Consider the following 27059-nt stretch of genomic DNA (forward strand, 5'->3'; position numbering starts at 1 on the left):
AAGGTAAAAAAAAAACCAGCAAAATAAACAAAAAAATGCAATATTTAATCCCCACCCCCCAAACCAAGACACTGACACTAGGCTGAGTTCCCCTTACAATGTTATTTTCTATGACAGAAGCTGGGATAGAGATACAAACAGCCCACAGGATGGAGAGCAGTGGTGGCAACATTCTGTTAGAAAGGAGGATTAAATACAAGAAACAAACAAACAAAAAAATCAGCCCATGGTGCCCTCCTCCATCTCCTCCCTAGAGACAGGAAGACAGGGACTTTCTCCATCCTGGCAGATCATTTGTGGGGTGACTAGAAAATAAAGAACCTTAAAAATATTGTAGACCTTTATTTTCTTTAAATCTCCTGGTAAAAACGTTAAACTGTCTTTCAAGAAGATTCCAGACTGGCATTGCACAGACCAATTCCTTTCCAAAAATATCTCTAATATATTCTCTCTGTATATATAGAATTTGAAGTGCAGGCACTGAAGGTGCCTGGTGGAATTCACTGAGCTTGAAGGAACCTGAGGGCTGAAGCAATGGCTCTCTCGTGGGGAGGAGGCCAGAGCTCCAGGCCTCTGGCTCTAGCCAGCCTTCATTTGGTTAGGGTTAAATTCTCAGACCTGTTACCCTGACCCGGGGCTGGCCTGGGAGGAGGTGGCAGGCTGTCTTCTTTTGAGGGGACCATCCAGCTCAAACCTTAGCTTGTGTGGGGCTGGAGCGCCTGGTATGGGGGAGTCTTCCCCCGCAGCATCAAAGCTGTTTTGTGCCGAGAGCCCCAGAACCTTGAATCAGACCCCAATAAGACCCTGACTGCACTTCCCTGGGCTGGGTGAGGTCACAGGCTTCCCCATCTTCTAGGGGTCACCTCATCTGAGACAGTGCAGCCAGCTTCCTTTTAAAGTGCCAGGTCTCTGCCAGGTAGAAAAGACTCTCCAAGCTGACCAGAGCCTTCTCCAGCCAGAGCCCATGCTGTCACCCTGGCAGGCACCTTCTGACATTCACTTTCTAAAGAGTTATTAGGTGATTGAGACAATGACAACAAAAACCCCAGAAATGCTCTGGTCCCAATGCCAGGGAGTTCCCAACCCCAACTTTTGCCAGCTGGGGAGTGGGTGAGGGACCCTCCCACCTGGGGAGGACACCTACACCCTACCCAGAGAGAACCAGAGCCCTGGCTTTGGTCCCACCTGGTTCCACAGTCCTGCTGGGACCCAGCCAGCAGGTGGGGGCAGAGAACAGAGGCACCTCCCCTCATTGGAGGAGGAGGAAACATCGAACTGAGAACTAAAATAAAGAGAAAAAAAAAAAGAAAAAGGAAGGGAAGAAGAAAAAAAAAAAAACTATAGGGCTAACTGAACACCAGCCCGCTGGGTTTATACAAAATAAGAGAGACTCGGGGGCAGGGAAGTCTGTCCAGGGCCTGGCAGGCGGCCAGAGCCCTCCTTCAAGCCAGTACAAGGACCACAGGCAAAAGTGCTGAGAGCAGGGGCTTGGGCAAGGGCAGGGCCAGTCTGCTCCCCACTGGGAAAGCAGGCCCCCGAGGGACCCGACCTCTTCTGAACCTGGAGGTGGGGGTGCTTACAGAGGAGGGTGGGGACCTGTCTGGCAGGGAGCCAGCTCCAGCCAGAGCCCACTCACCTCTCCAGCAGGGCCACAGCCTGGGCCAGCTGACCTGAGCGCACAGCTGGGGACTGTGCTTGCCCAGCCCTGCTGGGCCCCGGTCCTTCCCGCAGGAAAGCCAGCTGCTCAGGATCCAGCCCTGGGCAGAGGGTACCATAAGCTCAGGCCTTTCTCCGCACAGGTCTTAGGCCTGAGCTGGGCTAGAGAGAGCAGAGGCAGAGCCCCGTTCCAGCCGGGCTGCTTGACCCAGGGCCTCTGGCTGCACAGCAGCAGCACCCAGGAGTCCTTGGGAAGGTGGCACGGGGAAGGGGAAGAGTGGCCTGATGGGACCGTGCTGGGGACGAGCATGTGCAAAGTGCAGGCTGCCAGGGCAGCAGAACATCACTGGGGAGGGCGAGTTCTCATCTGGAATGCGGGTGGGGTCTGAGGTCTTAGCTCCCAGGAAGAGGCCGCCAGCGGTTCCCCCAGGACACAGGGAAGGGACAGCTGAAGTACTAAGCAGCGGGTCACAGGTGGCAGGATTCTGGGGGTGGTCTGGTCCCCTGAGGACATGGAGGCAATGGAGCAAGGCCTTGTTGGGGCCTGACTGAAGCTGATGTGAGTTCACAGGGGGTGAAGCCCCTTGGCCACAGCAGTTCCACATGTTGAGAAGCTGCTGCGCATCCTTGGCTGGGGGCCAGGTCAGTCTCTGGCAGGAACAGTCTTGGCCATCTCTGTCTTCCTCTGCAGCATGGGCCCGCCTGTCCTGCCCTCTAGTGGTTCAGAGAATATTCACAGTGGTGCCCAGGCCTTCATAGGCTAGGAGGCTCCCCTCGAGGATGGGAGGACAATGGAATTATGCTTGGGGGCAGGTGTGGGCTAGAGTACATGGATGAGGCACAGAGGAGATGCGGCGCGGATCTGAAGGGAAAGGTTCCTCGTGGAATGCTGTGGGTCTGGATAACCGAGATGGCAGGGCCATTCTCAGCCGGCTCACCTGCTCCTCAATGGCTTTCAATCACCACTGGCTCAAAGACCCCAGAGGAGACCCTGCAGGGAACAGAGATCGACATGTCCCCTTGATGCTGCAGTTATAAGCACTTCCCTGGGCCAGGTCCTGGGGCTGCTTCAGAAGCAGGCAGTCCTGAGCTATAGAGGGGCTGAAATTGAAGCTCAGAAATGTGGTCACTTGCCCAGGGTGACAGAGATGCTAAGTATCAGAGTTTGCAGGGGCCAGAGAGCTGGCACAAGACTCTCCAGGGCACCAGTCACTTGTGCTCCCTGTGTGCTGCCCCCATCCTCACAGTCACCCTGGCTTATTTGAAAGATGATGAAACAAGGCTCAGAGGTTCGTGAGGTTTGCCTAGAAGGCCATGGAGGGAGCCTAGCCAGCTTTTCTCCCTACTGTGGCCAGAACCACCAGTGAAGTAAGTCATGGACGTTTGGGACACAGCATGCCACCTGCCATAATCTCCCCCCAGACACGTTTCCTCAATTTCAGAGAGGGCTACGGAGGGGAGTTTACAAACTTCCAAGGAAGCCCCCAGTTTTCTTGCCCACTCCACCCAGGGCAACTCAAGAGGACTGTTGGGAGATGGTGACTGTAATTCCAAGCTTAAGCCAGCAGGGGTCAGCAGAGCAGCACAACATGGCAGGTTCTGGGCCCTGGGCTGTCTAGTTAAGTCTCTTCTGCTCTGGACTCAGATATTAATTGGGCACTCTTCCACTGAACACAGAAAAATTTTCAGCACAACCCTACATGCAGGAAGCGTGGTGAGCAGGTGTAAGCCAGGCACATGCTCTGAGCCGAAGCCCTGAGGAGCACTCCACCACTGAAGGGTTCCTGCACAAGTCTGACCCTTCCCTCTCTCCTCTCACTGCTGCTCATGGCTGTATCCCTGGCACCTGGCTAAATGCCTGATATATAGCTGGTGCTTTAAAGAGTCATTGGGGATGGGGTTGTGGCTCAGTGGTAGAGCACTTGCCTAGCATGTGTGACATACTGGGTTCAATCCTTAGCTTTGCATAAAAATAAATAAATAAATAAAGGTCTATCAATAACTTAAAAAAATGTTAAAAAAGAGTCATCAATGTTATAAAGAGTCATCGCCAACATTATTTTATGGGTTCCCAGATCTAGCAGGAAGGGGAAGAAAAGTAGGGTCCAAAATAAACATGCATTAAGCCTCTGCTGTGTGCTAAGCCCTGTGCTAGACCGTTTCTCAGTGGCCCCCATCGTGAGAGTGTCCTCCAGGGTCCCACCAGAGGTGAGAGTTTGTCTACATCACCTGGTAGATGGGCAAACAGGCTCAGGAATATGACTGGCCCAGGGTCACACTGTGGTGACAAGGTGGCATTTAAAACCAGGTCAGGGGGCTGCAGACTGCTCTCACCACCCTGACCCATAGCCGCTGGGCAACCCTTCCCCTGTCCCTTTGTCCCTACCTGTTGGCCAGCTGGATGCCACTCAGAGTGGTGGATCCATCACGGCTCACGAACAGCCGGAGGTTGCTGTCTGTGGGGACAAGGAGGATGGAGGTTGAGTAGGGGTGAGGACACTCCCAGAGCAGGCGCCATCACCCCAGCTCAGTCATGTGGGCAAGCTCACCCTCAGTGTTACTGCCATCCGTGAAGTCTTGGCTCTGCATGATCTTCTCCACGATGGCGTCTGCATCAATCCGTGTATCGTCCACCCATGTCGGGTGGCTTTCCACTGAGTCCTTCTTCCGCCTGGGTGGGGGATGGACAGACACATCAGTCAGAGCAGCAACAAGACACTTGGAATGTTCCAGCTGCATTCCATGTTGCATTTCATTTAACCCTCACACCAACCTAGGGCTGCTTTGACAAAGAGGACATTGGCCTACTCCAGGCCTCAGAACATGTATTTGGAAGATCTAAGGCTCAACTCAGGGAGCACAGAGTCTTCTGGCCCACTGACCATGCTCCTGACCAAGTCATAGAATCATAAACAACATTAACTACACACATGCAGCTTGCAGGCCTGGGGCTATGTCCCTTATAACCATCAGCAGTTGACTGTCACCACCCAACCCTCTGAAGTGGGGACCCTGATGGTCCTGTGTAACAGGTGAAGAAGTAAGAGCTGGAGGGGGGCACTGGGAGGGGTCTGTCCTTCCAGGAGCACTGAGCAGTGGGACTCACCGAAATGAGCGGTCTGACAGATGCAGGGGCCTGGGAGGCCTCGGTGGCTTCTCAGGTGGCCGGTGCTCCCGCTCACCACCCTCAGCGCCCTCCACAGCTATGCTGAGGCCCCCAGAGGCACTACTGCTGGTAGATGTGTTTCGGCGGTGGGTCAAGTCCGAGAGGCTGGAGGAGCAGGAGTGCTCAGTGCTATAGCCTGGGAGGTAGGAGGACAGCCACGGAGAGGGTCATTAGGAGGAATCTGGGGATGTGGGAAGACATGGGAGCGGGGCCAGGCCACCACTCACCGGAGATCTTGGACTGCTGGCTGGCATAGCTGGAGTTACGGGAATGGCCGGAGTGGAACACTTCCTCGGGGCTGGACAGGTTCTGGTCTGGCTCCTCTGGGAGCCCTAGAAGGAAAGCAGGGTTACCCAGAGGTGCCCCCCTCATCATCCACGCACTCAGCCTTCCACAGGGGTGCCCTATCTCCACATAACAGACCGAGAAACTAAGATCTAGTAGGAGTGGCAACAACCTACAGTCACCATCTGAACTCAGGTCCCTTCATTCCATAGACAGCTGTTGGGGACCTCCTAGTACTGGACACCTGCTATTGGCCAGCAAGGAGAAAGGCTGCCGAACAAAAATTGAGCCACAGGGGCTGGAGATACAGCTCAGTTGGTAGAGGGCTTGCCTTGCATGCACAAGGCCCTGGGTTCAATCACCGGCACCACAAAAAAAAAAAAAAAAAAAGCAAAAACTGAGCCGCAATTACTCCTATCTGCAGTGAGTGATCCGGAGCGGGCCCTGGCCAGGCTGGAAGGGGAAAGCTTCCCTGGGAAGATGGCCTAAATGCCAAGACCTCTGGATCACACACGCAAGGAGGCAGCCAGACAGGGCATCAGGGAGAGGGTCTTCCAGACACAGAGGAGACACAGACAAAGGCCTTGAGGCTGCGGTATGGGAGGAGACCTAGTCAGGTGAAGGAGAGCAGGGTGGGGCAGGGGAGCAAGCCTCCTCTCTAACTACTCTTGTGGGAATGTAGTGACTATTAGCAATCCCACTTTTTATTTATTTATTTAGGAAATGCAAACTTTAATATACACATACCACATTATAGATAAATACATAGCAACATGGATGACACTCACAAACATTAAAATGAATTACAATAACTAAGTCACTAAGTCTTTTTTTTTTCATTTTTAAATTTTGAGACAGGGTCTCACTTAGTAGCTGAGGTTGGCCTCAAACTTATTTATTTATTTTTTTTAGCAATCCAATTTTTTAGAGGACACTGGTCCTGAAGAGGTGTGATGGTCAGTCAAGTTCACCTAGCAAGGGGGAGGGCAAGAGCACATTCATCTGCCTGGCAAACCGTGTCCCACACCCAAGGTCACAGTGCAGATGCCCCCTCCTCAGGGAGGCCTTCGCTGGGCACTCAGATCCCACCTGCTGGGCTTGTCCCCCCATTCAGCACATCTGCAGGTGGACATGCCTGGGATTTATTAAGGTTTGGTTAATACCCATTTTCCCTCTGAGACTGGAGGGCCAGGAGGGCAGGGACACTGCACCCTCTAGTGGTGCAGGCCCCAGCACTGTGGCCAGCGCAGTCAGTGCTTAGGCCGTCTGTGGAAGCAGGGCAGACAAACACCGTCCACCACAACCTTTTCCAGCGCCGTCTCCCCCAGGGCGCTGCTGAGGTAAAAGCCTGGGTCCTGGGTAGGGGAGGGGTGGGAGGTGGGGAAACGGTACCTGAACCCAGGATGGTGGGTCGGGCCTTGGAGGGCCGGGACCCTGTCAGGGAGTTGGTGCTGCTGCCGCCACCGCTGCTGGTCCCGCCACCTTTACACGTCAGCTGCAGGGAGGAGTCCTGGCCTGGGATGGAGATGGACTTGGCAGTGGAGGGTGGCCTTGGAAGGACAGATAGGTATGACCAGGGTGCCCCCTCTCAGGATTAGATGGAGACAGGAGCCTCAGGGCCTGGAGGAGGGAAGAGTCCCCGTCCCCTCATCCCCTGAGCTCCCACCCCTCCTACAGCCAGGCCAGCACTCACGTCTTGAAGCAGGGGTCTCCAGAGAGCAGGAACATACCAATGGTGACCTATGGGAAGAGGGGAGGGGTCAGCCGTGCTGCCCAGCAGCCTCCTGCTCCTCCTGCACGGCTGGGGCTATGGCGAAGCACCTGCCCACACCGAGCACCCGTTTCCTGCGTGGAGGCTGCAGTGGATCCTGAGGCCTGCCTGGCGGGTGGGGAGATGCCGCGAGATGGGTCCGCTCGGCTGGGCACTGCAGGGAGTGTGTAAGTCGGCTCCTCTTATCTTAAATTATGACTAGCTATTGTGTACACGGACTACTGTGTCACAACAAATCCCTCCACTGACTACACCATAATGCATCAATAAAAATGAAAATTAAATTATGACCAGACACGGAGCTCCTCCAGGGCTGGGCCACATTCACACCCATCTGCAGTGCCCAGCTGTGTGAGGGAGAGCCCACCACGACAAGAGTGGGAAGAGGTCTCACAGAGCCCCTCATGGGTCTGGGGGATGCTCACAGGGTCCACCAGGCAGGCGGCAGCTGGAACAGTCCAATGAATGTAAAGCATGAAGCCAGTTAGGAACTGGATATCCACTTGGGCAAAGACAGGCAATAGCCTTTCCAATTCTTATCTTGAGACAGGGTCTCACTAAGTTGCTGGGGCTGGCACTGAACTTGTGATCCCGTCTCAACCTCCACATTACGGGGATGACAGGCATATACCAGACACCTGGCTTGGGCTTAGTGTTTTTATGGGTTGTTCACTCAGTCACCATAGTGGCCTATAAAGCAGGCGAAAGCCCCGAGTTTAAAAAAAAAAAAAAAAAAAAAAAAGACTGGGGGAAGTGACTGCCTAAGACCTTGCAGATGGGATGTCAGGGAGATGTCCTTGGATCCCAGGCCACTTGACCCCAGGCTCCCTTGACCTGTTCTGGCTGAGGGTGCACAGGCTTACTACTGGGGAGGTTGAAAGGCCTGGCTCCAGTACAGCCAGCCTGGACTTCTCCTGGTACCTCTGGAACCCCTGCCACCATCTCATGCCCAGTTGTGCACAGGGCGCAGCTGGCTCCTCCTGGGTCAGCTCTTGGGGTGGGGTTAGGATGAGCCCGTCTTCTCAACCAGGTAGAAAGGTGTGGAGAGGGAGGAAGAGTGTGCTGGTAGTGGCCATCCAGACATCTCTCTTCCCAAGAGGCCAAAGAGGCAGCTGCCCAAAGGGTGGGAGCTGTCCTGGCCACTGTACACGGCCAGCAGTCGGAGCAGGCTTCCCGGTGCACATGGATCAGGACACGGATTCTACCCCCCCACTCCAACAGGAGCCAGGCTGCCTCAGTCAGGCAGGGCAAATTGGTGTGTGTGTGTGTGTGTGTGTGTGTGTGTGTGTGTGTGTGTGTGTGTGTGTGTGTTTTGCTGATGGAAACTAGTGCCTCATGTTTTCGCAGGCTAGGCAAATGCTCTCCCACCAAGCCCCCCTCAGACCTCAGGCAATGTTTTGGGGGTCAAGTACCAGAGGGGCAAATGATGGGACTTATATTTCAACTCTCCTCCTCCTGCACACACCTGGGGCTTCAACCAGTCGTGAGATAGGAGGCGGCAAGCACTCAGCACAAGGCTGACTTGGTGAACATGCTTGCCAAACCCTCAGGCTGCTGGGTCCATCCACCCACCACAGATGGCAAAGCTGAGGTCCTGATCCCAGGGCCCACATAATGCCCCAATCCCTGGGCTAGGGGTTAAGCCCAGGGCCTCATGCATGCCAGGCAGGAACCAGGCAACTGAGCTGCACCCAGCCCCAAGAACCTGTATTTTAATAACCCTCTGGAGGATTCTGCTGGGAGTCAGGTCCATCCTGGGAGGGATGCGAGAGGCAGCAGGGTCCCTGGTACCTTGAGGATGGAGTTGTCCTGGCGGGTGTTCTTGGTGTCGTATCCCTCCAGCAGGCAGCAGCGCACTGTGGAGCCTGAGCCCGCAAACTCAGCTAGGTTCAGGTCGGCGAAGCCCAGCTGGGAGGGGAAGAGAAGCGTGTGGGAGGCTGCAGAGTGTGGGCACAGGCAGCAGACCTCCGCAAGGGTTAACTTGCAGAGGTGGAGGAGGGGAGGGCAGGCACAGTCCCGGGGCTACCCCATGGCCCTCAGAAACTGTTGCGTAACTGGCACCCAGGCACTGGACCCTGGGTCGGCAGCACCGACGTGGCAAAGCCAGGAGCTCACATCCCTGAGTGGCACAAAGCACCCTTTGTGCCGCGTCCCAGTGTGCACTGAGGCCAGCACGCCCGAGATGAAAGGACATTGTTGTCTGTGACACAGACACATTGTTCCCTGGGAAACAAGGCTGTGCTGTCGAGAGCTGCCAGGAGAGTGGGAGCGGGAGGAGGGGAGGCCCGTGGGAACTCGGCAGGGGGGGTGAAGGGGCACCCCACAAGGGGGCCTGGGAACAGAGGAAGGGACCCTCTGTGGAGTGGGCAGGATCTCCAGGGAAGTGGGGCCGGTGGGCAGAGTCCAGGGTCAGACGGGGACTGCTCAACGCCGAGTGGAAGTGAGGAGCAGGGATGGGAAGGGAGTGAAGGAAAGCTCAGGAGGCTGTGAGCTAGACACAAGCCTCATCTGGTGACTGTGGGGGAAACTGAGGCTGAAGTGCAGGGTGCAGGGCTTGGGGACATCAGGGACAACCTAGCCTATTGGGGACATTTACTGGATACCAGCTACATAGAAGTGTCTACTGCAGTGTCTGGAGGCACAGGCTCCAGAATCAGGTCACTGGAGCCAGCTCTGCCACTGGCTCACAGAGGGACCCCCATTTTAAAGATAAAGAGACTAAATTCAGGGACAAAAGTGACTTCATCAGGGACACACGGCTTGACTGGCAGGGACAGTACAGGAGCTAGGCCTGATCAGCAACACTGCCCTAGGCTCTGTGTCGTCCCCAGTGACTGGTGCACTGCTGAGTGGTGGGAAACACCCTACTGCAAAAGGAGGGGCAGTTTCTGCCGAGCTGGGATCCCATCAGCACCCCTCAATATGTTCCTGGTTGTTTGCTGGTGGCTTCTTTCCTAGGTGGGTAGCTGTCCTCACCCAAATAAATCAGTAGGGGAGAAATGTCCACTCTAACAGCTCCTTCCACAGCTGGTTCCAGCTACCCTGCCCTCTGTGCCAGGGCAGCCCACAGGGTTTGGAGCTCTGCAGGTGGAGAACCGGGAGAACTCAGCTTCTACAGGCTTCATGCAGGGGGAGAGGCGAGGCAAAGGTGCGTCCCCTCCTGCCTGATGACAAAGCCCACGCTGCTGCTGTTGGGCTGGCCACCTAAGAGCCACAGAGGGTAAGCTGAGAGCTCCCCACCCGGGGAGGTGGGCAGGAAGTTCCCACAGAAAGGGCTGAGGGCAGAGCAGGCTTATTCAGAGCCAGCCGTCTTCTCCCACTTTCCCAGCAGAAAGGCCTTCACTACGCAGGGCTGAGCTGTGCACCGTCTGTGAGAGCCCAAACAACACAGATGCCAGGACTGAGCCTGGCTCAGTCAGCTGTGGCCAGCCCTGCAAAGGGAGCTGCTGCCACTAGAAAGCACAGAAATCTGCGATGACAAGAAAAGATGCCCAGGATGCACTGCAAGTAAAAACCCCAAGCTATAGGGTTCGTGTATTTATAAAGTCATATTGCTTTCAGGCACATGAATACATGTAGAGACACTCATTTTATAGTTCTCTACATAAAATGTATGTTTTTACTTATTCAATATGTAAAATACTTCTTTCATGTTTTTCCTTAAAAGGTCTGAGAGTATAGGTCCATGGTAGAAAGCACTTGCTTAGCAAGCATGAGGCCCCAGGTTCCACCCCCAGCACCACAATAACAGAAAAGAAAAAGGTCAGAAAGATCCTAACCACCCCCAGTGGTGAGGTGGAGAAGGAAAGAGGAGGGGGATCATTCTATGAACCTGCAAGTTGTTTGCACCCCTAGGTTTAATCCCCAGTACCCTCTCCACACACACACACACAAAAAAAAAAAAAAACAAAAACAACACTCCATTTCATGTAGGGCTGAGTGTCTCCTGTTTGGAGCAGAGAGAGGGCTAGAAATCCTTCTGGAAATTTCTCGTAGGCCCATCCAGTGCTACCCCAGCCCATCCCACCACCCTTCACACAGTTCCTCTTACCTTAGAATAAGCCTTCCCACCTTTCAGCTCCTACACAGGGAGGGAGACACAAGCAACAGGGTGAACGGAACTCTAGGCACCTCACAGGTCTCCCCAGATCCCCCCCAAATTTGTGTGCCAGGGAGGAAGAGGGCAAGGCAGGTCCCCACATTTTCCCCTTGAGGGGTGTCAGGGAGGGGCCTAAAGCCACCAGAAAAGTCACCCCCACCCGCGGCCCTGGGTTCCCAGGCCCAGGGCCCCGGAGCCCAGCCTCACCTTGCGCACAGACACACGGAACACGCAAGGGTCCAGCAGGCCCGTGGCTGGGTTGGCGCTCATCTTACACACGAAGGTGAACCTCTTCCGCCAGCGCACGCAGTTCTCCTGTACCTCCTCCCTGCAGACCAGGCCAGACAGTGAGTGTGAGACAGCTGGGCAGGGTCCACACTAGGGGGCCTGTACCAGCGGAGGGAGAGAACCCTCACTTCCCACTTTGTATCACAAGTGACGGTATTTTCACAAGAATTGCCAGGCTCCTGCTGGCCACCTCCCGTGGCCCACATCAGACTTCCAGGCTTTCGCCAGGGGAACACCCCAGGTGAACTGGCCCTCAGCCTGGTCCTGCCAGCCCCTCTTCGCCACTGGTAACAGCAGCAGCAACATCCAACGACTACCCCTGTGGGCCGCTGCTCATGTGGCGTGCCTGGCACTGTCCAGAAAACTGAGAAGCCATGGCCGCGGGCGGGGGCTCAGCTAAGTGGCAGAGCTCCTGCCTAGCACAGGTGAGGCCCTGGGTTCGAGCATTCACGTCACATCAAAATAAAATAGAGGCAGGCTGCTCATCCACAACTGCAAAACAAAAAGGCCACGGTCACTGTGCCTGCCTGGAGTGCAGACAGGCCCAACTCTCCTGACCACTATCAGCCGACTCCAGGACCCAGGTGCCCCAGAGCTGTGACCCCCTCCAGAGGCCCAGCGCCGACAAGAGCAGAGCAGAACGGAACACAAGCCACCCAGCTCCAGGTCCCCGGCTTCCCGGAACTGACTGGGGTTTGGCCGTCCCCCGAGTCCCTCCTAGGCCCAGGAGCACAGCCACACAGGCAGACCCAGCACCCTTTACTGGGGAATCAGAGCGATGGGAGCCACTGAGCCGAGCTGGGCCAGCTGCTGTGGGGGCAGCAGGAGCCCGTGAGCCTGCCTGGCCTCATCCCATCCACCCGGCAGAACCTGTGCTCAGGAAAGGGTGGCTGCGGAAGGGTGGGGGTGGGGTGAGAGACCATATCTCGGCTCATCCCACCTAACCGGATGGCCAAGCAGACAGCTGAGGAAGTGACCTCTCTGCACCCTGGGTGACCCGAGGAGCTCAGGTTAGCCACCTGATGGGGCCTGAGGGTGGAGAGTCAGCGCGGCAGAGAGGCATCCTCTGAGCCCCGAGCTTGCTCTGAGGGCACTAAGGCCCCCACCCAAGATCACAGCCCCGAGACCGACAGGCAGAGGGGCAGGGCTAGAACCAGGAATTGGCTCATAGGCCCAGAGCCCAGGAGAGCCAGGTGGGCAGGCCCCACAGGCTCATGGGGCCAACAGTACCCTGCTATGTCCCTGAGACACCCAGCCACGTCCATCTGGAAACTGGCTCATAATTCCTCAAAAGGTTGAACACAGAGTCACCAATTGATCCAACAATTCCACTCCTAGGTACACAGCAACAGAAATGAAACCCATGTCCACAAAGACTAGCACATAAGTGGCCACAGCAGCCAAAAAGAGAAAGCAATCCAGATGGCCATCAGTGGGCGAACGGATAAATAACTCGTGGTCCAGTCACATGATGGAATATTAGTGGGCAATAAAGAGAAATGAAGCACGTCACATGCTGCACCGCTGTTACCCTTGGAAACGTCAACAGTGAATGGCTAGAGCAGACACAGGGGCAACAGCACAAGGTCTCATTTCTGTGAGATGCCTAGAGGGTAAATCCATGGCAGAAAGGAAACTGGGGGTTGCCAGGGCTTGGAGAGTTGGGGAGATGAGTGACAGTTAATGGACATAGGGTTTCTTGACGGAGTGACGAAAAGGTTCTGTGAATGACATAGTGATGACGGCATAACCTGTGAATGTTAAAAACCACTGAAAGGCTGGGGATTCAGCTCAGTTGGTAGAGTGCTTGCCTCGCATGCACAAGGCCCTGGGTTCAGTCCCCAGCAGCATAAAAAAAACCCCACATATGCATACCTGTAATCCAGAGACTCAGGAGGCTGAGGCAAGAGGATCACAAGCCTCAGCAATTTAGTGAGGCCCTAAATAAAAAATAAAAAGGGCTGGGGATGTGGCTCAGTGGTTAAGCACCCCTGGGCTCAATCCCTAGTGCCAAAAAAACAAAAACAAAAACACCACTGGACTGCAGGCTGGGAATGGCATGCCTGAGGCCCCGGGTTCACCCCAGCACCTGAAACAAAATCAAAAACCCCCACTGGGTTATGCGCTTTAAATGGGTGAATTGTATGGTGTGTGGATTATCTCTCAATAGAACTGTTCCCCTACCCCTAAAAATATATATGGTGGGTCAAGTAGAAACAGGGAGGACAGTACAGGGAAGGTGGGTGCTGGGCAGAAATTCAAGGTAGTGGCTGCTACTTCAGGTAGGTGGCTGGTGATGGCCTTTATGGCAGTGACGTTCGAGCAAGGCCCACAGTGAGGGAGGGTGTGAGTGTGAACAGCAAGTACAAAGGCCCTGAGGTAGAAACAAGCACAGAAGCAGGCAGCTGGAGAGAGGCCAGCAGGGAGACGGGTAAGGGAGAATGGGGTGAGGTCCTACTGGACCTCCAGGGTCACAGTGAGGATGCAGGATCTCATTGGAAGTGACTACTTGCCCCATGGACTATGGCTTAGGCTGAGGCTGAGAGCAGACACAGAAGGGAGGCAGAGGAGCAAAGACAGAACAGAGCCGAAGAGCCAAGCTCAAGCCTGAAGAGAGGGAGGCGGGAGTGGCCAGCTCAGGCAGACCTCAGGCCTCACCCACCCTGCGGGCAGTGCTGGAGGCTGTTCAAACAGCCAGGGGAGGTGAGGTAGTGCTCAGACGTCCACTGCCATGGGAACGCCAGGTCAGGAGGCCCCAGGCCCATGTGTGGTTCCTGTCAGCCCTTCCAGGTCAGGCCTGGGAAAGCCACAGGGAGACCTTCCAGGCTCAGGTGACAGGCGTGTCCCCTCCTTCTGCAGGAAGGTGAGCCTGGGTAGGGCCTCAGGATTAGTGTGGGGCCTCTGTCCTGACTCTAAACAATGGCCTATTAGATGCCACCACTCCCACGGGAAGAAAACGGCAGCCTCACCCTGGCCCACCCCGGGGTCACAGCAAGGTAAGATAAATGCCACAGGGGCGGCCTCTTCCTGGAGGCCTCTGTGCCCCCCGCCCCCCACTTCAACGACAGGTGACTCTTCCTGGCCCAAGTTTCACATGAGGAAAGGGAGGCGCCAATGCTCCGCAGCCCACCCCAAATCCCAGAGCTGTGGGCAACAGAGCCATCTGGACCCCAGCCCATCTTTGCCCAGGGCCTGGGTCACAGCCCTAAAGCCACAGCTGCCACCAGGACAGCACAGGCTCCCATCAGACCCAGGGTCCCTGCAGAGGGAGGGAGCTGGCCAGGTCGGGCTGAGGAAGCCTGAGACCTGATTCACTCAGAACCTTTTATGAAGCACCCACTGCATGCCAGGCACCCAAAACCCTAAGACACAAGTAGTAAACAGCAGGCAGAGTCTTGCCTTCACGCGCTGGCACATGCCCAAGGGTGGCAAGTGCCATGGGGGAAGGGAACTTGGAACAGAAGTGGGCAGTGCCCAGGCAAGGGGGACATGAGAGAAGGTGGCCAGGGAAGGTCTGAGCAGGAACATCACGGCGGAGCCCAGAGCTGCAGTGAGACCGGGAAAGCAATCCTGGCTGAGGAACAGGAGTGCAAAGGCCCTCAGGCAGGACGCCTGCTGCCACTGTGGAGCCGTGAGGGGCCTGAGTGGCCTGAGTGGCTGGTACAGAGGGAGCAAGGGACAGAGGGGTGGGAAAGGAGATCCGAGGGGGGGCTCAATCCCAATCTTACAAAGGGACCGTGTGAAGGCACTGGGAACCGGGAGCACCGCCTGTGCAGCAGTGGCCACAGATGGAGGGTTCACGTTCACATCTGAGGAAAAAGCCAAACGTGCAACAGGGGACTGACCACTCAGCGGGGTCAAGTGAGCAAGTGCCAGAAAGAAGGGGGAGGAGGGTGGCGGTCTGCTCACCAACAGGGAAGGACAGCCATCGCAGTTCAAACAAAATGCAGAAGCGTCCCACATTTTTTAAGTGACAGTACAAATGTCCATGTGCACAGAGAAAACTGGAGATGTCCACATGGCACTGCATAGACTCGGCCTGCCCGGAACACTGTTGGCCAGGCACAGTGGCACCCAACATGTGTCCCCAGTGAGGGGGGTGGTGGTGGTGGAGGGTGCAGTGAGCTCACTAGCTTGGAAAGAGCGAAGGTGTGAAATAACTAAGCAAATGAGGAGCTGTGGAGAAAACTCAGTAATAAGACGGTTATTAGGAAAAACAAGCCAGTGTGCATCCCCCTGCCTGCCCTACTAATGGGGCTCAGAAATGCAAATTTTTTTTCTTTTTTCTTTTTTTTGGGAGATGGATGGGATCAGAGATTGAACCCAGGGACACTTAACTGCTGAGCCATATCCCCAGCCCTTTTTATTTTGAGACAGGGTCTCATTAAGTTGCTTAAGGCCTTGCTAAGTTGCTGAGGTTGGCCTTGAACTTGCAATCCTCCTGCCTTAGCCTCCTGGGTGGCTGGGATTACAGGTGTGTGCCACACGTCCAGCCAGAAATGCAATTTTAAAATGACAAAATCTCAGGTTGCACAAGGCCCTGGATTCAATCCTAGTACTAAATAAATGAGTAAAATAAAATGACAAAACCAAAGCCCAGAGGAAGAGATCATTTCGGCCCAGGGAGGCCCAGAACCCTGGACTCCTGGCTCCCCAGACATAGCTTATTGACACTGGTGTAAGGGGACAAAGGACAGAAGGAAGGTGGCAGCTCATCAGGTCTGTGGTGCAGGTGAGGGATGCCACCTTCGTTTGGTCCCAAGAGTTGTGCCCAGTTAATTGAATTTAAATTGAAAAAGAAGACGATAGGATGAGGGTAGGAAGGCAGGGTATAAGCAAAGCGTGAAGTACCAGCAGCCTGAGTCCTGGGCCACCCCCTGCCGAGGCACTGCCAGTTGGCCCCACCAGTCAGGGTTTAGGGCGTGCTTCCCAGTTCCCACAGCTGGGGACAGGTAATTAGAGAGACTGGTTTCTTTTTTAGCTATAAGACACACAATTAGACGTGCAAATCCCAGCAAGACAGGGCGAGCCCTCCCTCAGCTGCAGCCTCTGTGACCGTGGCAGAGGCAGAACCCAGCTATTTCTGAGCTGCCCTGAAACAGAGTGGATCCCCACCAGCGGATATCCTCAGAACCTCCCCACTCTCCTGGAACCTGGACCCAGCTGCTAAGCTGGCTCTCCATGACGCACCCATAGAAACCTGCTGTGGATGCTCGTTGAGGGTGTAGGGCGTGATGTGGGCACACCTCCTGGAGAGCCAGGGTCAAGTGGGGAGGCAGCTGCTACAGTCTCTGACAGAGGACAGAGAACACCAGCAGAGCAGGAATGGGGCTGCTCCGGTGGCAGTGATGTCAAGTGATGTCCAGGGACCTTAAGTCTGAGGGGGGCTGGATGAAGATCTGGGAGAAAGATGTTCCAGCTAGCAGGAAGAGGACAGGAAAGATCCAGAAGGAAGGAGGTGGCTCTCCGCAGAGCTGAGAGAAGGCCAAGAACAGGACCAGACTGCCTGGAAGGTCTAGGGAAGCCCCATCTCTGTGAGCCTCGAGGTGTCTTGAAGGGTGGTCTCCCTGTACTACACGGGGCCCTTGGGTGACTCTATGGTGTCACGTCCAGGCTCCTTTCTACAAGGCTTGCCCAAGATACAAAGAATTCTGCCAAAACAGTATCTTTGTGGCCACATCTTCAAAGCATCCTCCTCACTGGGTATCAGGAGACCAGGGAGGGTCGTGGGCCACCATCAGGGCCCCATGCAGATAGGGACCACATCTCCTGTCTTTATTGCAACTGCTTCTCTCCCCAGAACCCAGGAGAGAGTAAAGCCAGAGCTGTGTGCTCTCCCTGGGCAGGGCCTGCTCGGAGCACGCTCCCCTTGGCCTCCCCTCAGCCACCAACACTGAAGCATCCTGTGCCTGAGCTCCTTCTTCATTTATCACATGACCAATGGATACCTGCAGTCCTGTTAAGACGTGCCGCTATTGTTCCCATTTTACTGATGAAAAGGCTGAGGTCCAAAGGGGGAGGGGAGGTCCAAAGTTACACACCAGGGCTGGATGCTGCCTAAAGCAGCCCACCCTCAGACTCCCAGACTCCTCCTTTCCATTTCCCTGAGTCAACTGCTCTTGACAGCAGGAAAGTTAAGTGGATGTCTGGAGGAGGGGGATGCAGGCCCCAGGCTCCCAGCAACCAAAGGCTATGAAGAGGTCTCAGAAGCTGTGAGGGGGGACAGGTCAGACTGCAGTGAGTTACCAGTCTCAGCTTCTCAAATGGTGAAATTTGGGCCTCCTAGTAAGGGCCACCTTGGATTTAAGGCTCCACGGTTTGCCAAGGTCAGCTCTCTGCCACGTCCTCAGCAGCTGCAGCACCAGTAAGTACAACAAGACTCCAGAGCCTTGGCCCTGGGTGGGTGTCACCATGCGGATAACAAGGGGTCAATGCCATAGGAGCTACTTCCTGGGCACAGACTGCCAGGCACCAATGGGCCCATGAGGCTTCTTCTTTGAGTTAGAGCTCAAGTGCAGTGGTGACTGGTGGTCACAGAAGGAGCAGAAAGCCCAGCAGAGGGAACCCCAGGGACTAGTGGGGAGCCCAGCCCTCATGATGGAGCTACCCTACCACCGCCTAGCACTTCACCTCTCCAGCTGCAGCACCGTCAGCCCAGCACTCTCACCACCAGTGTGCTTGGCATGGGGCCCTGCCAGGCAAGAGCACGTGCTCAACCTCGCAAGCAAGAGTGGAGTGGGGCCAGCAGGGTGGGCCACTCAGACTCAGGGAGCATGAACAGATCCGCTAGCTTCTCACAGATGAAGACTCCCAACTCCCAGCAGGCCCGGTCCCAACGGTAGACTCTGGGACGGAGCTCCTCTTTGAGGAGCTGCCCTGTGCATTGTGGGATGTTTAGTAGCACCTGCCTGTGGCACAGCTCCACGTATGACCAGGAACGTCTCCAGACACTGCCAAATCACCCCCCGTTGAGGCCTTGGAAGACACTTCAAACAAGCCCTCAGGTGATTCTGGTGGGGGACCTGGCAGCCATGAGACCTGTGAGAGCACCAGGGACTGCCCAGTCCCAGCTGTGCTCCTGGGTCCCTAGGAAGGCTGGTCCCATTAATAATAATGGTAATGAGGGTCACCTAGCAAGCTCCATCGTGTGAGTCCCTCCTCTGTCATGCAGCCACCCATCCTGGGCCCTGCCTACTCCCAGCAAACAGATCCTGGAGTTGGCCGAGTTCCTGGAGGAGCAAGCGGCTGCAGTGACGGACGCAAGCCAGGTCCTGGCTGAGGAAAGTAGCCCAGGCCGGGCAGCGAGAGTCAAAAAGTAAACTATTCAAATCCACAACATGTGCCAGTGCTTCCCCAAGGAGAAGAGCGCAGCCGCCTGGGGAGGAGCCCACCCGGAGGACCAGCCAAGGCGTCCGTCCAGAGGCTGCGAGGCGGAAGAGCCAACGTGGCAGCCCAGCAGCTCTGGCCTTTGCCAGGAGTTCAGGGCCACGTGCATGGGAAGCAGCTTGTTAAAAGTTCTGGCCCGGCCAGCCCCTCCTCCCGCAGTGAGACAGCAAGAAGTTCCTAGAAGCCAAACCCCTTGGGGCCTGATGCTGGAGCGCTCAAAGGAGCCCTCTGGAGCCCCACGCTGCCTTCTTCACTCCTTAACAATGGCTGAGGGATTGACAGATGGGCAGGGAGTGGAAGCTGGCAGCAGCAAGTGACCAAACAAGCGGAATGGACAGCACACTGAGGCTTTGCAAACCCCAAGACAGACGAGGGGTGAGAGATGGGTCAGCCACTCAGGCTTGCAGGGGGTTGGATGAACAGGGTTAAAAGTAAGGATTCTGGAGTCAAACCACCTGGGCTTGAATCCTGATGCTCTCCAGCCAAATAACCTTGAGAATGGTCTTCAAATAGCCAGCACAGGCAGGTGCCAGCAACCCTGCTTTACAGACACAGGCAAGCAGCCTCCATGCTCTGTCTTCTGCCCCCAGAGTCCTTTTTATTTTTTATTTTGAGGCAGGATCTTGCTAAGTTGCTTAAGACCTCACTAAATTTTTGAAGCTGGCCTCGATTTGTGATCCTCTTCCCAGGTTACTGGGGATTACAGGTGTGTGCCCCCACACCTGGCCGACTAGCACTGTTGTCCAGGCTCCAATCTGTGAATGTGATTCTCAACTGATGCCAGGGGTTGCTCCTCTTTCAAGAGCAACCCACAAGGGACAGCAAGTGAAGGGTCCCAAAGTAAAATGCTAGGTTGGGGTGTGGCTCAGTGGTAAAGCATCTGCCTGACAAGCACAAGGCCCTAGGTTCAATCTTCAGCACAGAAAAAAGAAAAAAAAAAAAAAAAGTAAACAGCTGGCTTTGACCTGAGCAAAGGTACCCCTACCACCAGTGTGGCCCAGCCTGGCTCCTGACTCCTGGGCATTTTACTGTGTGCTGGGTGCTTCTCAAGCATTGACTTCCTGCTTCTACTTCACAGATGAGGACATCAACAGGGAGTGCAGGCACTTGCCACAGATCACACTGAGGTGACAGGTGGTCTGCACTCCCAGTCCCCATGCTGCAGAATCCCTGAGAAATCTGCTGAGAATGGAGCCATTCTCAGGAAACTGTCTTACAGCAGCATGAGTTATCTGTCACACTGGCCTCTGAAAACAGGCTCATGCTGAGTGAGAGATGTTCACTGGGTCAGAATGCAGGGTTGGTGGGATATGACCTGGACCAAACCCAGCAAGACCCACTGGTGCTGGGGAACAAGTGAGGTCGATCCAGGTTGCAGGGAGATGTGAGGGAATGCTCCCCATAGGCTGGTTTAGCAAAGTGCCCAAGATCAGCTTCCCATTGCTGGGCACTTGCTACAAGTCAGGCACTAAACCAAGAGCGTGCCATGCTTGACCTCCCCAAATCCACAGCCCATCGCTCCCATGTCACAGGCTAGAAATCTGAGGTCACAGGTGGTGAAGTCACCTATGTAAGGTCTCCTGGATGGTAGAGTCTGTGATCTGAACCCATCTGTCTGATCCTAGACCCCCATGGACCTCCAGGACTGAACGAGGCCAGAGGCCCCAGGAATTCAAGTGAAGACACAACAACCATCACACTGGTCTGGGTAGCGACCTCCTCTCCAGGACCCTCGACTGCAACACAGAGAGCTACAGTGCTGAACCTGGTAGGCGACTGCCCTTCCTCAGCCTGTCAGATGCTCAGCAGGCCCACCACAGAGGCATGGGAAGACAGAGACACTGGGGTCCAAGATCAGGCTTTGCCACCCAGTGGACACTTGACCTCTCTGGGCCTCTTTCATCACCCTGTCCCTGTCTTGTGCAGTTGTTACCAAGCACAGAGTGTGCACCTGTTATGGTTTAGATGTGAGGTATGCCCCAAAAGTTCATGTGTGGGACAATGCAAGAAAATTTAGAGGTGAAAAGATAGGGTTAGGAGAGCCAGAACCTAATCCATGCATTAATCCCCGATAGAGTTCAACAGAGTTCGACTGGATGGTAACTGTAGGCAGGGAGGCTGGGGCTGGGGGAGGTGGGTCCCTAGGGGCATTCCTTTGGGGTGTACATTTTGTCCTGGTGAGGACAAAATATAAACTCTGCTTCCTGGTGCCATGTTCCTAGTTGCTTTCCTCTGCCAAATCCTTCTGCCTTGATGCTCTGCCTTACCTTGGGCCCAAAAGAATGGATTCAGCCATCTATGAACTGGGACCTCTGAAACAGGAGTGCTAAATAAATTTTTTCTCCTTTGGGGCAGGGCCTAGCCCTTCAGCAGTAACCACAGAAAGGGATGTGGAGCTCCAGGCAGCACGCAGAGCCCCTGAGCCAGTCCCCTTCCCTGCCCCAGGACCAGTGATCTGGTCGTCTTCCCAGGCCTCCAACCAAGCTGGCTGGGCGGGTGGCCCAGGCACATGCAGGCGCTCCTGGCTGACTCACCCTTGGGTGGTATTTGATTCACCAGAGGACACAGGGGGAGAGAGAGAAGGGAGGATTCCCATTCCCGGGCCTGGTTCCCTGAAGGACTGGACTCGGGTCCTGAGGGTACCTCTGTCCTCTGCACCCCATCCTCCAACGTGGCCCATTCTGAGGGCACCCCCTCTACATGTGAGCTTCCTCTTCTGGGCCTGAGTCAAAAAATGGTGAGAGCAGAGCCAGTCCCCCAGAGCAAAGGTCCCAGAGGCAGGGCCCCTGCTGTGTTCAACTACCTCCCCTGTCCCAACACCAGTTCCCTGCACACAGTAGGTACCCAGGAATATCTGCTGGCCACATAAGAGCCTCCCCCGGCTGCTCCACAGGGCTGCCCAACACCTTCCTGCGCCACTCCCAGGCAGCAGCTTTCCAGCTGGGCTCTCCCCACCTCTCTGCAGTCAAGAATCATCTCCACCGTTGGTTCTGCCACCAGGTGTTCCCACTGATCCACAACCTCCCTGTGGCTCCTGAGATTTCTCAGGTGACCATGAAACAAACAAGTAGGGACTGCTTTTCTTCACAGTCTGACACCAACTCAGACCTGTTTTTCCAGTCTTTCTTAGCAGCTCCCAGGGATTCTAACCACAGGACAAAAGGCTCAGGGTCAGGCAGGACCACAAGGGCCTTACTCACCATTTTCCACCTTCTCTGTGGATACCTGATTCTCTGAAAATGGCCAGTCCCTGCCTCTGTTATTCACTCCACATCCATTTAGAGAGCACTTACTACAAACCGAGTTGGACACTGGGGACTCCTTTGAATAGGCCAGGTCTTAGGCTTGCCTGCAGCCATGCTGGACATCTGGGTCCAGCTATAACATGTGACCCTCTTTAGCCAATTCAACCCCCTTAGAAACTGCTGCAGTCCAATGCCACCTTTCACTGGCTCTCAGAGTGAGCACATCAAAGGACAACCCCAAAGCAGAGTGGTGATGTCCCCCTCCCCTGTTCTGCTCAGAGGTCTCTGAGATGGATGTGTCTAATGGTCTCTTCTGTGCATGGGCCCCAGAAAAGGACCATGCATCTTGGCCAGGCAGTGGCCCAGCTCTAATCACAATTGTTTGAATGGGTGAACCTCGTGAAGACAGAAGAGAAACTCAAGGAGAAAGGGAGAAATGTAGGCCTTTCTTTTCTGCTCCCAGCCCTGGGCCCCCTCTGTCCATTGCCCTGGATTGATACCAACCACCACCAAACCTTTATCAAACACAGACTTTATCAAACACAGGGTCTATAATGGGCACATAACAGGCATCACCCATTTCATCCAGGCACCACAGAGGAGCTTACTATCCATTTCACAGATGAGGAAAGTAAGGCTGAGAGACCCAGCAGCCTGGCAACCTTAGGAGCCTACCAAGCTTCAGAACTGCCCTGTAAGCCCTGCTGGGGTTTGCAAGAGACAGAAGAAAAACTCCCAGCCAGAGAGGACTGCCGGCAGCTGCGGGACGAGGTACTGTCTTATAAACCAGAGTGATGCTCACGGGTCAGGACGGCAGGCTAGCCTGCTCAAATCCCGAGGACCTCCTCCAGGCTTCCTGATGCCCAAAAAGGTGCCTCATTTTTGTCTAGAGGTGCAGGGCATCTGGAGACTTGTTTCTGGCACAGAAAAGTGCAGCTCAGGGTACATATTCATGGAACTAGCCTCCAGAAGCAGAATAGGGTAGGCCCAGAAGCCCCTTCCAGACGTAACCCTCACCCAACCTGTACTGGACACTTCGAAATGTTATACAAATGTCATCACACCACCTGTCTCAGCCTTCTTCTTCTTCTTCTTCTTATTGTAGTTGTAGATACATACAATATCTTTATTTTATTTATTTATCTTTATGTGGTGCTGAGGATCGCACCCAGGGCTTCACCGGTGCTCTGCCCCAGCCCCAGCCCCACCCCGCCTTCTTGTTCTACAGTGTCTGAGCGCTGGTCCTCAGGGGCAGCAGTGGCAGAGGGTACCTTGAGTTCTGCTTTCAGTCACTCCATGATGACTGGGTGGGGATCGTCTCAGCTGACACTCACCTGCCCTTCTGCGACCTACAGCCCCAGCAGGCCACCTTATACTGTCCTTGGTGGTTCTAAAATACAAACTTTACTCTGATTCCACCTGTTCCGAGCTCCCACCCCTCAGATGGAACCCCTCTCCAGGCCCTTGCCTATTCCAAGCCCACTCCCAGGCCACCGGCTCTTCATCTGGGGCTGTCCTCTAACCCCACCCATCCCCTGGACCCAAGTCAACATCTTTCCTTGGGACTGTCACTGGAACTCTAACTAGATTCATGTGCCTCCCCTACAGAAGGGATCCTGGAGGGGGCTGCAACTGCAGGGCCCAGCCAGGGCCCCAGCCACAGAAGATGCCCAGGAAATGATCACAGAGCAACTAGGGGGAGACTACGCAGAGCACAAACCACAGGTGTGCTGCCCCCACATGTCTGCAGAGAGTCTGGATCTCAGAGAGGAAGTGGTGAGACGCAAGGGTGCTTTGCAGGTGGAGAAGACCCAGCTGGGCACCCCCAGCCCAGGCTCTGCAGCCCCTCTCAGCAGGTTTGGTCTGTTTTTACCTTACAGAGGCCTGGCCATGTGCTAAGCACAAACACCCTGATCTCAGGGAGCCCTCCTGCCCCCAGGCGAGCACCCCCACATGGAGGAAGAAGCTGAGGCTTCAGGGCAAAGCCCCTGGCCGTGGTCTGAGAGTGACCCAGCATTGCCAAGGTACAACTGTGGCACCAGGCCCCTTCCCCCATCCCCAGCCTGCTGTGAACATCGCTGTCCCTGCAGGACAGTCCACCCACCTCCCACCAGCAAGGCCCTCAGCTGCCTAACAGTCACAGCCTCTGAGCCCATGGTGGCACCCAGCTGCCTGGTGTGTGGGTGAAAGCTGCTCCTGACACAGACTGATACCTCCAGCACAGGCTAGGGGAGGGGCTGGGCTCAGCAGCTGGCAGTAGCTGCCACACAGTTCATACCAGCACCCTCACTGGTTCAGAGCCAAGGGAGCAAAGTCCCAGCCTGGCTGCAGGGCACAGTGGTACAGGGTGCAGTGACTCATGCCTGTAATTCCAGCAACTTGGGAGGCTGAGGCAGAAGGATCACAAGTTTGAGTACAGCCTTGGCAACTTAGTGAGACCCTATCTCAAAAATAAATAAAAAGAGGGCCGGGGTGTACCTCAGTAGCATGACCCTATGTTCAATCCCCAGAACGAGGGGGAAAAAATAAAACAGTCCCAGCCCAGGGCAGCACCAGCCCACAGCAGCAGGCCCCAGAACTGAGGTGCAGGGAAGGCCACTACTGCCCAGGAAGGACCCACAGCCTGGGGAGGAAGCCAGACACATGGATGAGGACCAGTGCCCTGAGATGAGGGCCTACAGGGGTGACAAGGCCAAAAAGGCAAGGGAAGGCTTCCCAGAGGAGGTAGCTCTTGGGCTAGGCAGGAGTGGGAAGGGAGAACAGAGGACGAGGCAGATGCAGGACAAAGACAGAGAAACCAGAAGGGCAAGGGGTGAGTTAGGGCCAGGAGGCCCGGGGCTCTCTCACCTATGCCCCTGTCCACTAGCAGGCTGACAGCCAGGGCCCTCCACCACTTGTCTCCTGCCTCCCAGAGCAGTCCCTGAGCTAGCCGTGCAGAGGCACTGCACATGGGGCAGATCCAAGCTAACGAGGCAAGAAAGCATGCAGCCCCTCACCTGAGCTCAGACACCAGGCTCATTCCTTGCCTACTCACACCCCTGCAGGGGGCAGAGATTTGGCCCTGAGCAGGAAGTGCCCTTTCCTGGCAGCACCCCATCATCCTGGCCCACAGCAGAATACCAGCTATTCTGCAAGTGGGGCACATCATTTGGCACAGCTGGGACTCAGCCCAGAGACAGGAGGGCATACATTGTGTCCACCATGGGCAGCGGCCAAACTGGACGCCTGACAGGTGTTATCTCACCACATCCTCCCCGGAACTCTGCGAGGCAGACTCTGTGCTTCAAGAGAGGGTCACAGAGGAGGCTGGGATCTAAAGTCCCTTGCCCAAGGTCACAGGCAGTGAATGGCAGGTCAAGGGGAGAGGAGGGCAAGACAAAAACCCAATAGGCAGAGAGAATCTCTTATCAGAGCTCCTTCCTCCAACCACTGAACCAAGCTGGCTGGGCTGGGGATGAGGACTGTCCACTGCCAGTCAGCAGCTGGGCAGAGTGGGGATGTGGGCAGTTTGGGGCCTACATTTGAGAGTTCTTCCCAGCCCTGTGTCTGCAACCTTAACCCTACGAAGTCACCAGGGCCAGGAACAGTCTGGGCAGCGTCAGCCAACCAAACAGCAACCTACCTCTGGAGCCTGAGGACAGGTCTGGTGTCCCCCCAATCCCAAGCACTTGCCAGGAGAGGTGGATAATGAGCAGCCAACCCCCTCCCCACTCACACTAGCTCTAGGTCTTGTCTTTTCTTTTTAATTAATTATTTGTTCTAATTGTCTAGGTCTTTTCTAAGCAAATCTGGCGGCTCTCCCCTGCTCCAACCTTCCCATGGCTGCATGGTGAGAGGAGGACAGATGTAAACTATACTACTGCCAGGTCTCCACTCCAGAGTCCACAGGCTCCTAAGGTCTGTACACAGACTTGCCAGCAGCTATCCCAGTACCCATATGCAGGGCTCCTTGAAAGCAAGTTAGGACTCCCAGGTACTAAGAGGGTTCAAAGTCACTCCGGGCCTCCGGCCACCCCCATGCACGCAGTATGGTTGCTGCTAAGAACCCCAGGCCAGAGCATCTCCTAGAATGGAGCTTCAAGCAAGGAACAGGACTTAGAGAGCAGCTTTGGCTCCACGGAGCCTGGTGACCTGGGTCAGGGCTGCTGCCAGGCTGGCACCTGCTAACAATATGGCCAGCTGGCATCAAAAGTCAGGTCCAAGGAGCAGACATTAAGGCCAGGCAGAGACTGGGCAGCTTCAGGTCTCACCTTGGCCACCAGCAGCCTGATGTGACCTTAAAGGGAGCTGGCAATTGAGCTGGTGCCATGACTTTGCTGACCCTTCTGGCCTCTGTGGCCGACTAGCTTGGCCCTGACCACTTCCCCACCAGAAGGACTTCTCTCCATAGGCCTCTCTGTCCCCATGCCTGCATACAGAAGGCTTCCACGGGGCCCCAGGGACTAGGCTGGTCCAGGTAAAACAAGGGACGAAGATCACACCAGGAACCCAAGGGTGTACTGGTGGGGTCAGAGGAACCCTGGGCAGGAAGCCCACGTGAGGAGGCAGCTGCAAATTCCCTTAAGCCAAACAGCCAGGCAGCACTGCTGTCAGATCTCCCAACTTGAAAGAAACTGAAAGTCAGAATTTTTATGTGATCAACAACTCCTGGAGCACTGCATGGCTCCACAGAACCCCGGCTACGTGTGCCCCTGTGCATACTCTGAATGTCCATCTTCTAGCACCTTCCACGCACTAGGCATGGTGCCGGACCACTAGGGTGAAGAACCCCCTCCCCACTCTGCCTGCCACCCCCGCCCAGGGCTGGACCAGCACTCCACCTCTCTCTCCAAGCCCCCTTCCATCATCTCCACCTGGCAGCTAAGAGCTACCATCCTAGTGGGCAAAGCAGGCCACACTGCTCACCTGCCCCTCAGAGGACTCCCAAAGCCAGCAGCCTGGATCCTTTCCATCACTTACTCTATCCCTTTCCTTCCCTCCCCGTACCCCAACCCACGAAAGTGCCCTGCCTGATCCTCTCAAGAGGCAGTGCCTCCGGCCAGGGCCCTCCAGTCCAGTCTTCCCACTTCTTCCAGGCCACGCCACGCAGCCTTGGGGGCTCCCATGCAGCACTCCCTCCTTGAGGAAATCCTCCCTATGGCACTGATGAACCCTGTCATGAGA

General features: G+C 55.4%; 1 protein-coding gene across 1 annotated transcript in view; it reads right to left on the reverse strand.

Moving 5' to 3' along the window:
* Positions 1-24: 24 nt before the first annotated feature.
* Eeig1 (estrogen-induced osteoclastogenesis regulator 1) overlaps positions 25-27059 on the reverse strand; it is a 32517-nt gene continuing 5482 nt past the window's right edge. The window contains exons 3-12 of the mRNA XM_078048309.1: positions 11185-11305; positions 10930-10959; positions 8670-8786; positions 6801-6847; positions 6500-6657; positions 5050-5154; positions 4763-4958; positions 4206-4327; positions 4043-4112; positions 25-2647 (exon numbers count right to left, since the gene is read on the reverse strand). Of these exons, the coding sequence (XP_077904435.1) occupies positions 2602-2647; positions 4043-4112; positions 4206-4327; positions 4763-4958; positions 5050-5154; positions 6500-6657; positions 6801-6847; positions 8670-8786; positions 10930-10959; positions 11185-11305 (1012 nt within the window). The 3' untranslated portion in view covers positions 25-2601. The remainder of the gene's footprint in view (positions 2648-4042; positions 4113-4205; positions 4328-4762; positions 4959-5049; positions 5155-6499; positions 6658-6800; positions 6848-8669; positions 8787-10929; positions 10960-11184; positions 11306-27059) is intronic.

This window comes from Ictidomys tridecemlineatus, chromosome 4, assembly GCF_052094955.1.
Source record: "Ictidomys tridecemlineatus isolate mIctTri1 chromosome 4, mIctTri1.hap1, whole genome shotgun sequence".
Classification (NCBI taxonomy): Eukaryota; Metazoa; Chordata; class Mammalia; order Rodentia; family Sciuridae; genus Ictidomys; species Ictidomys tridecemlineatus.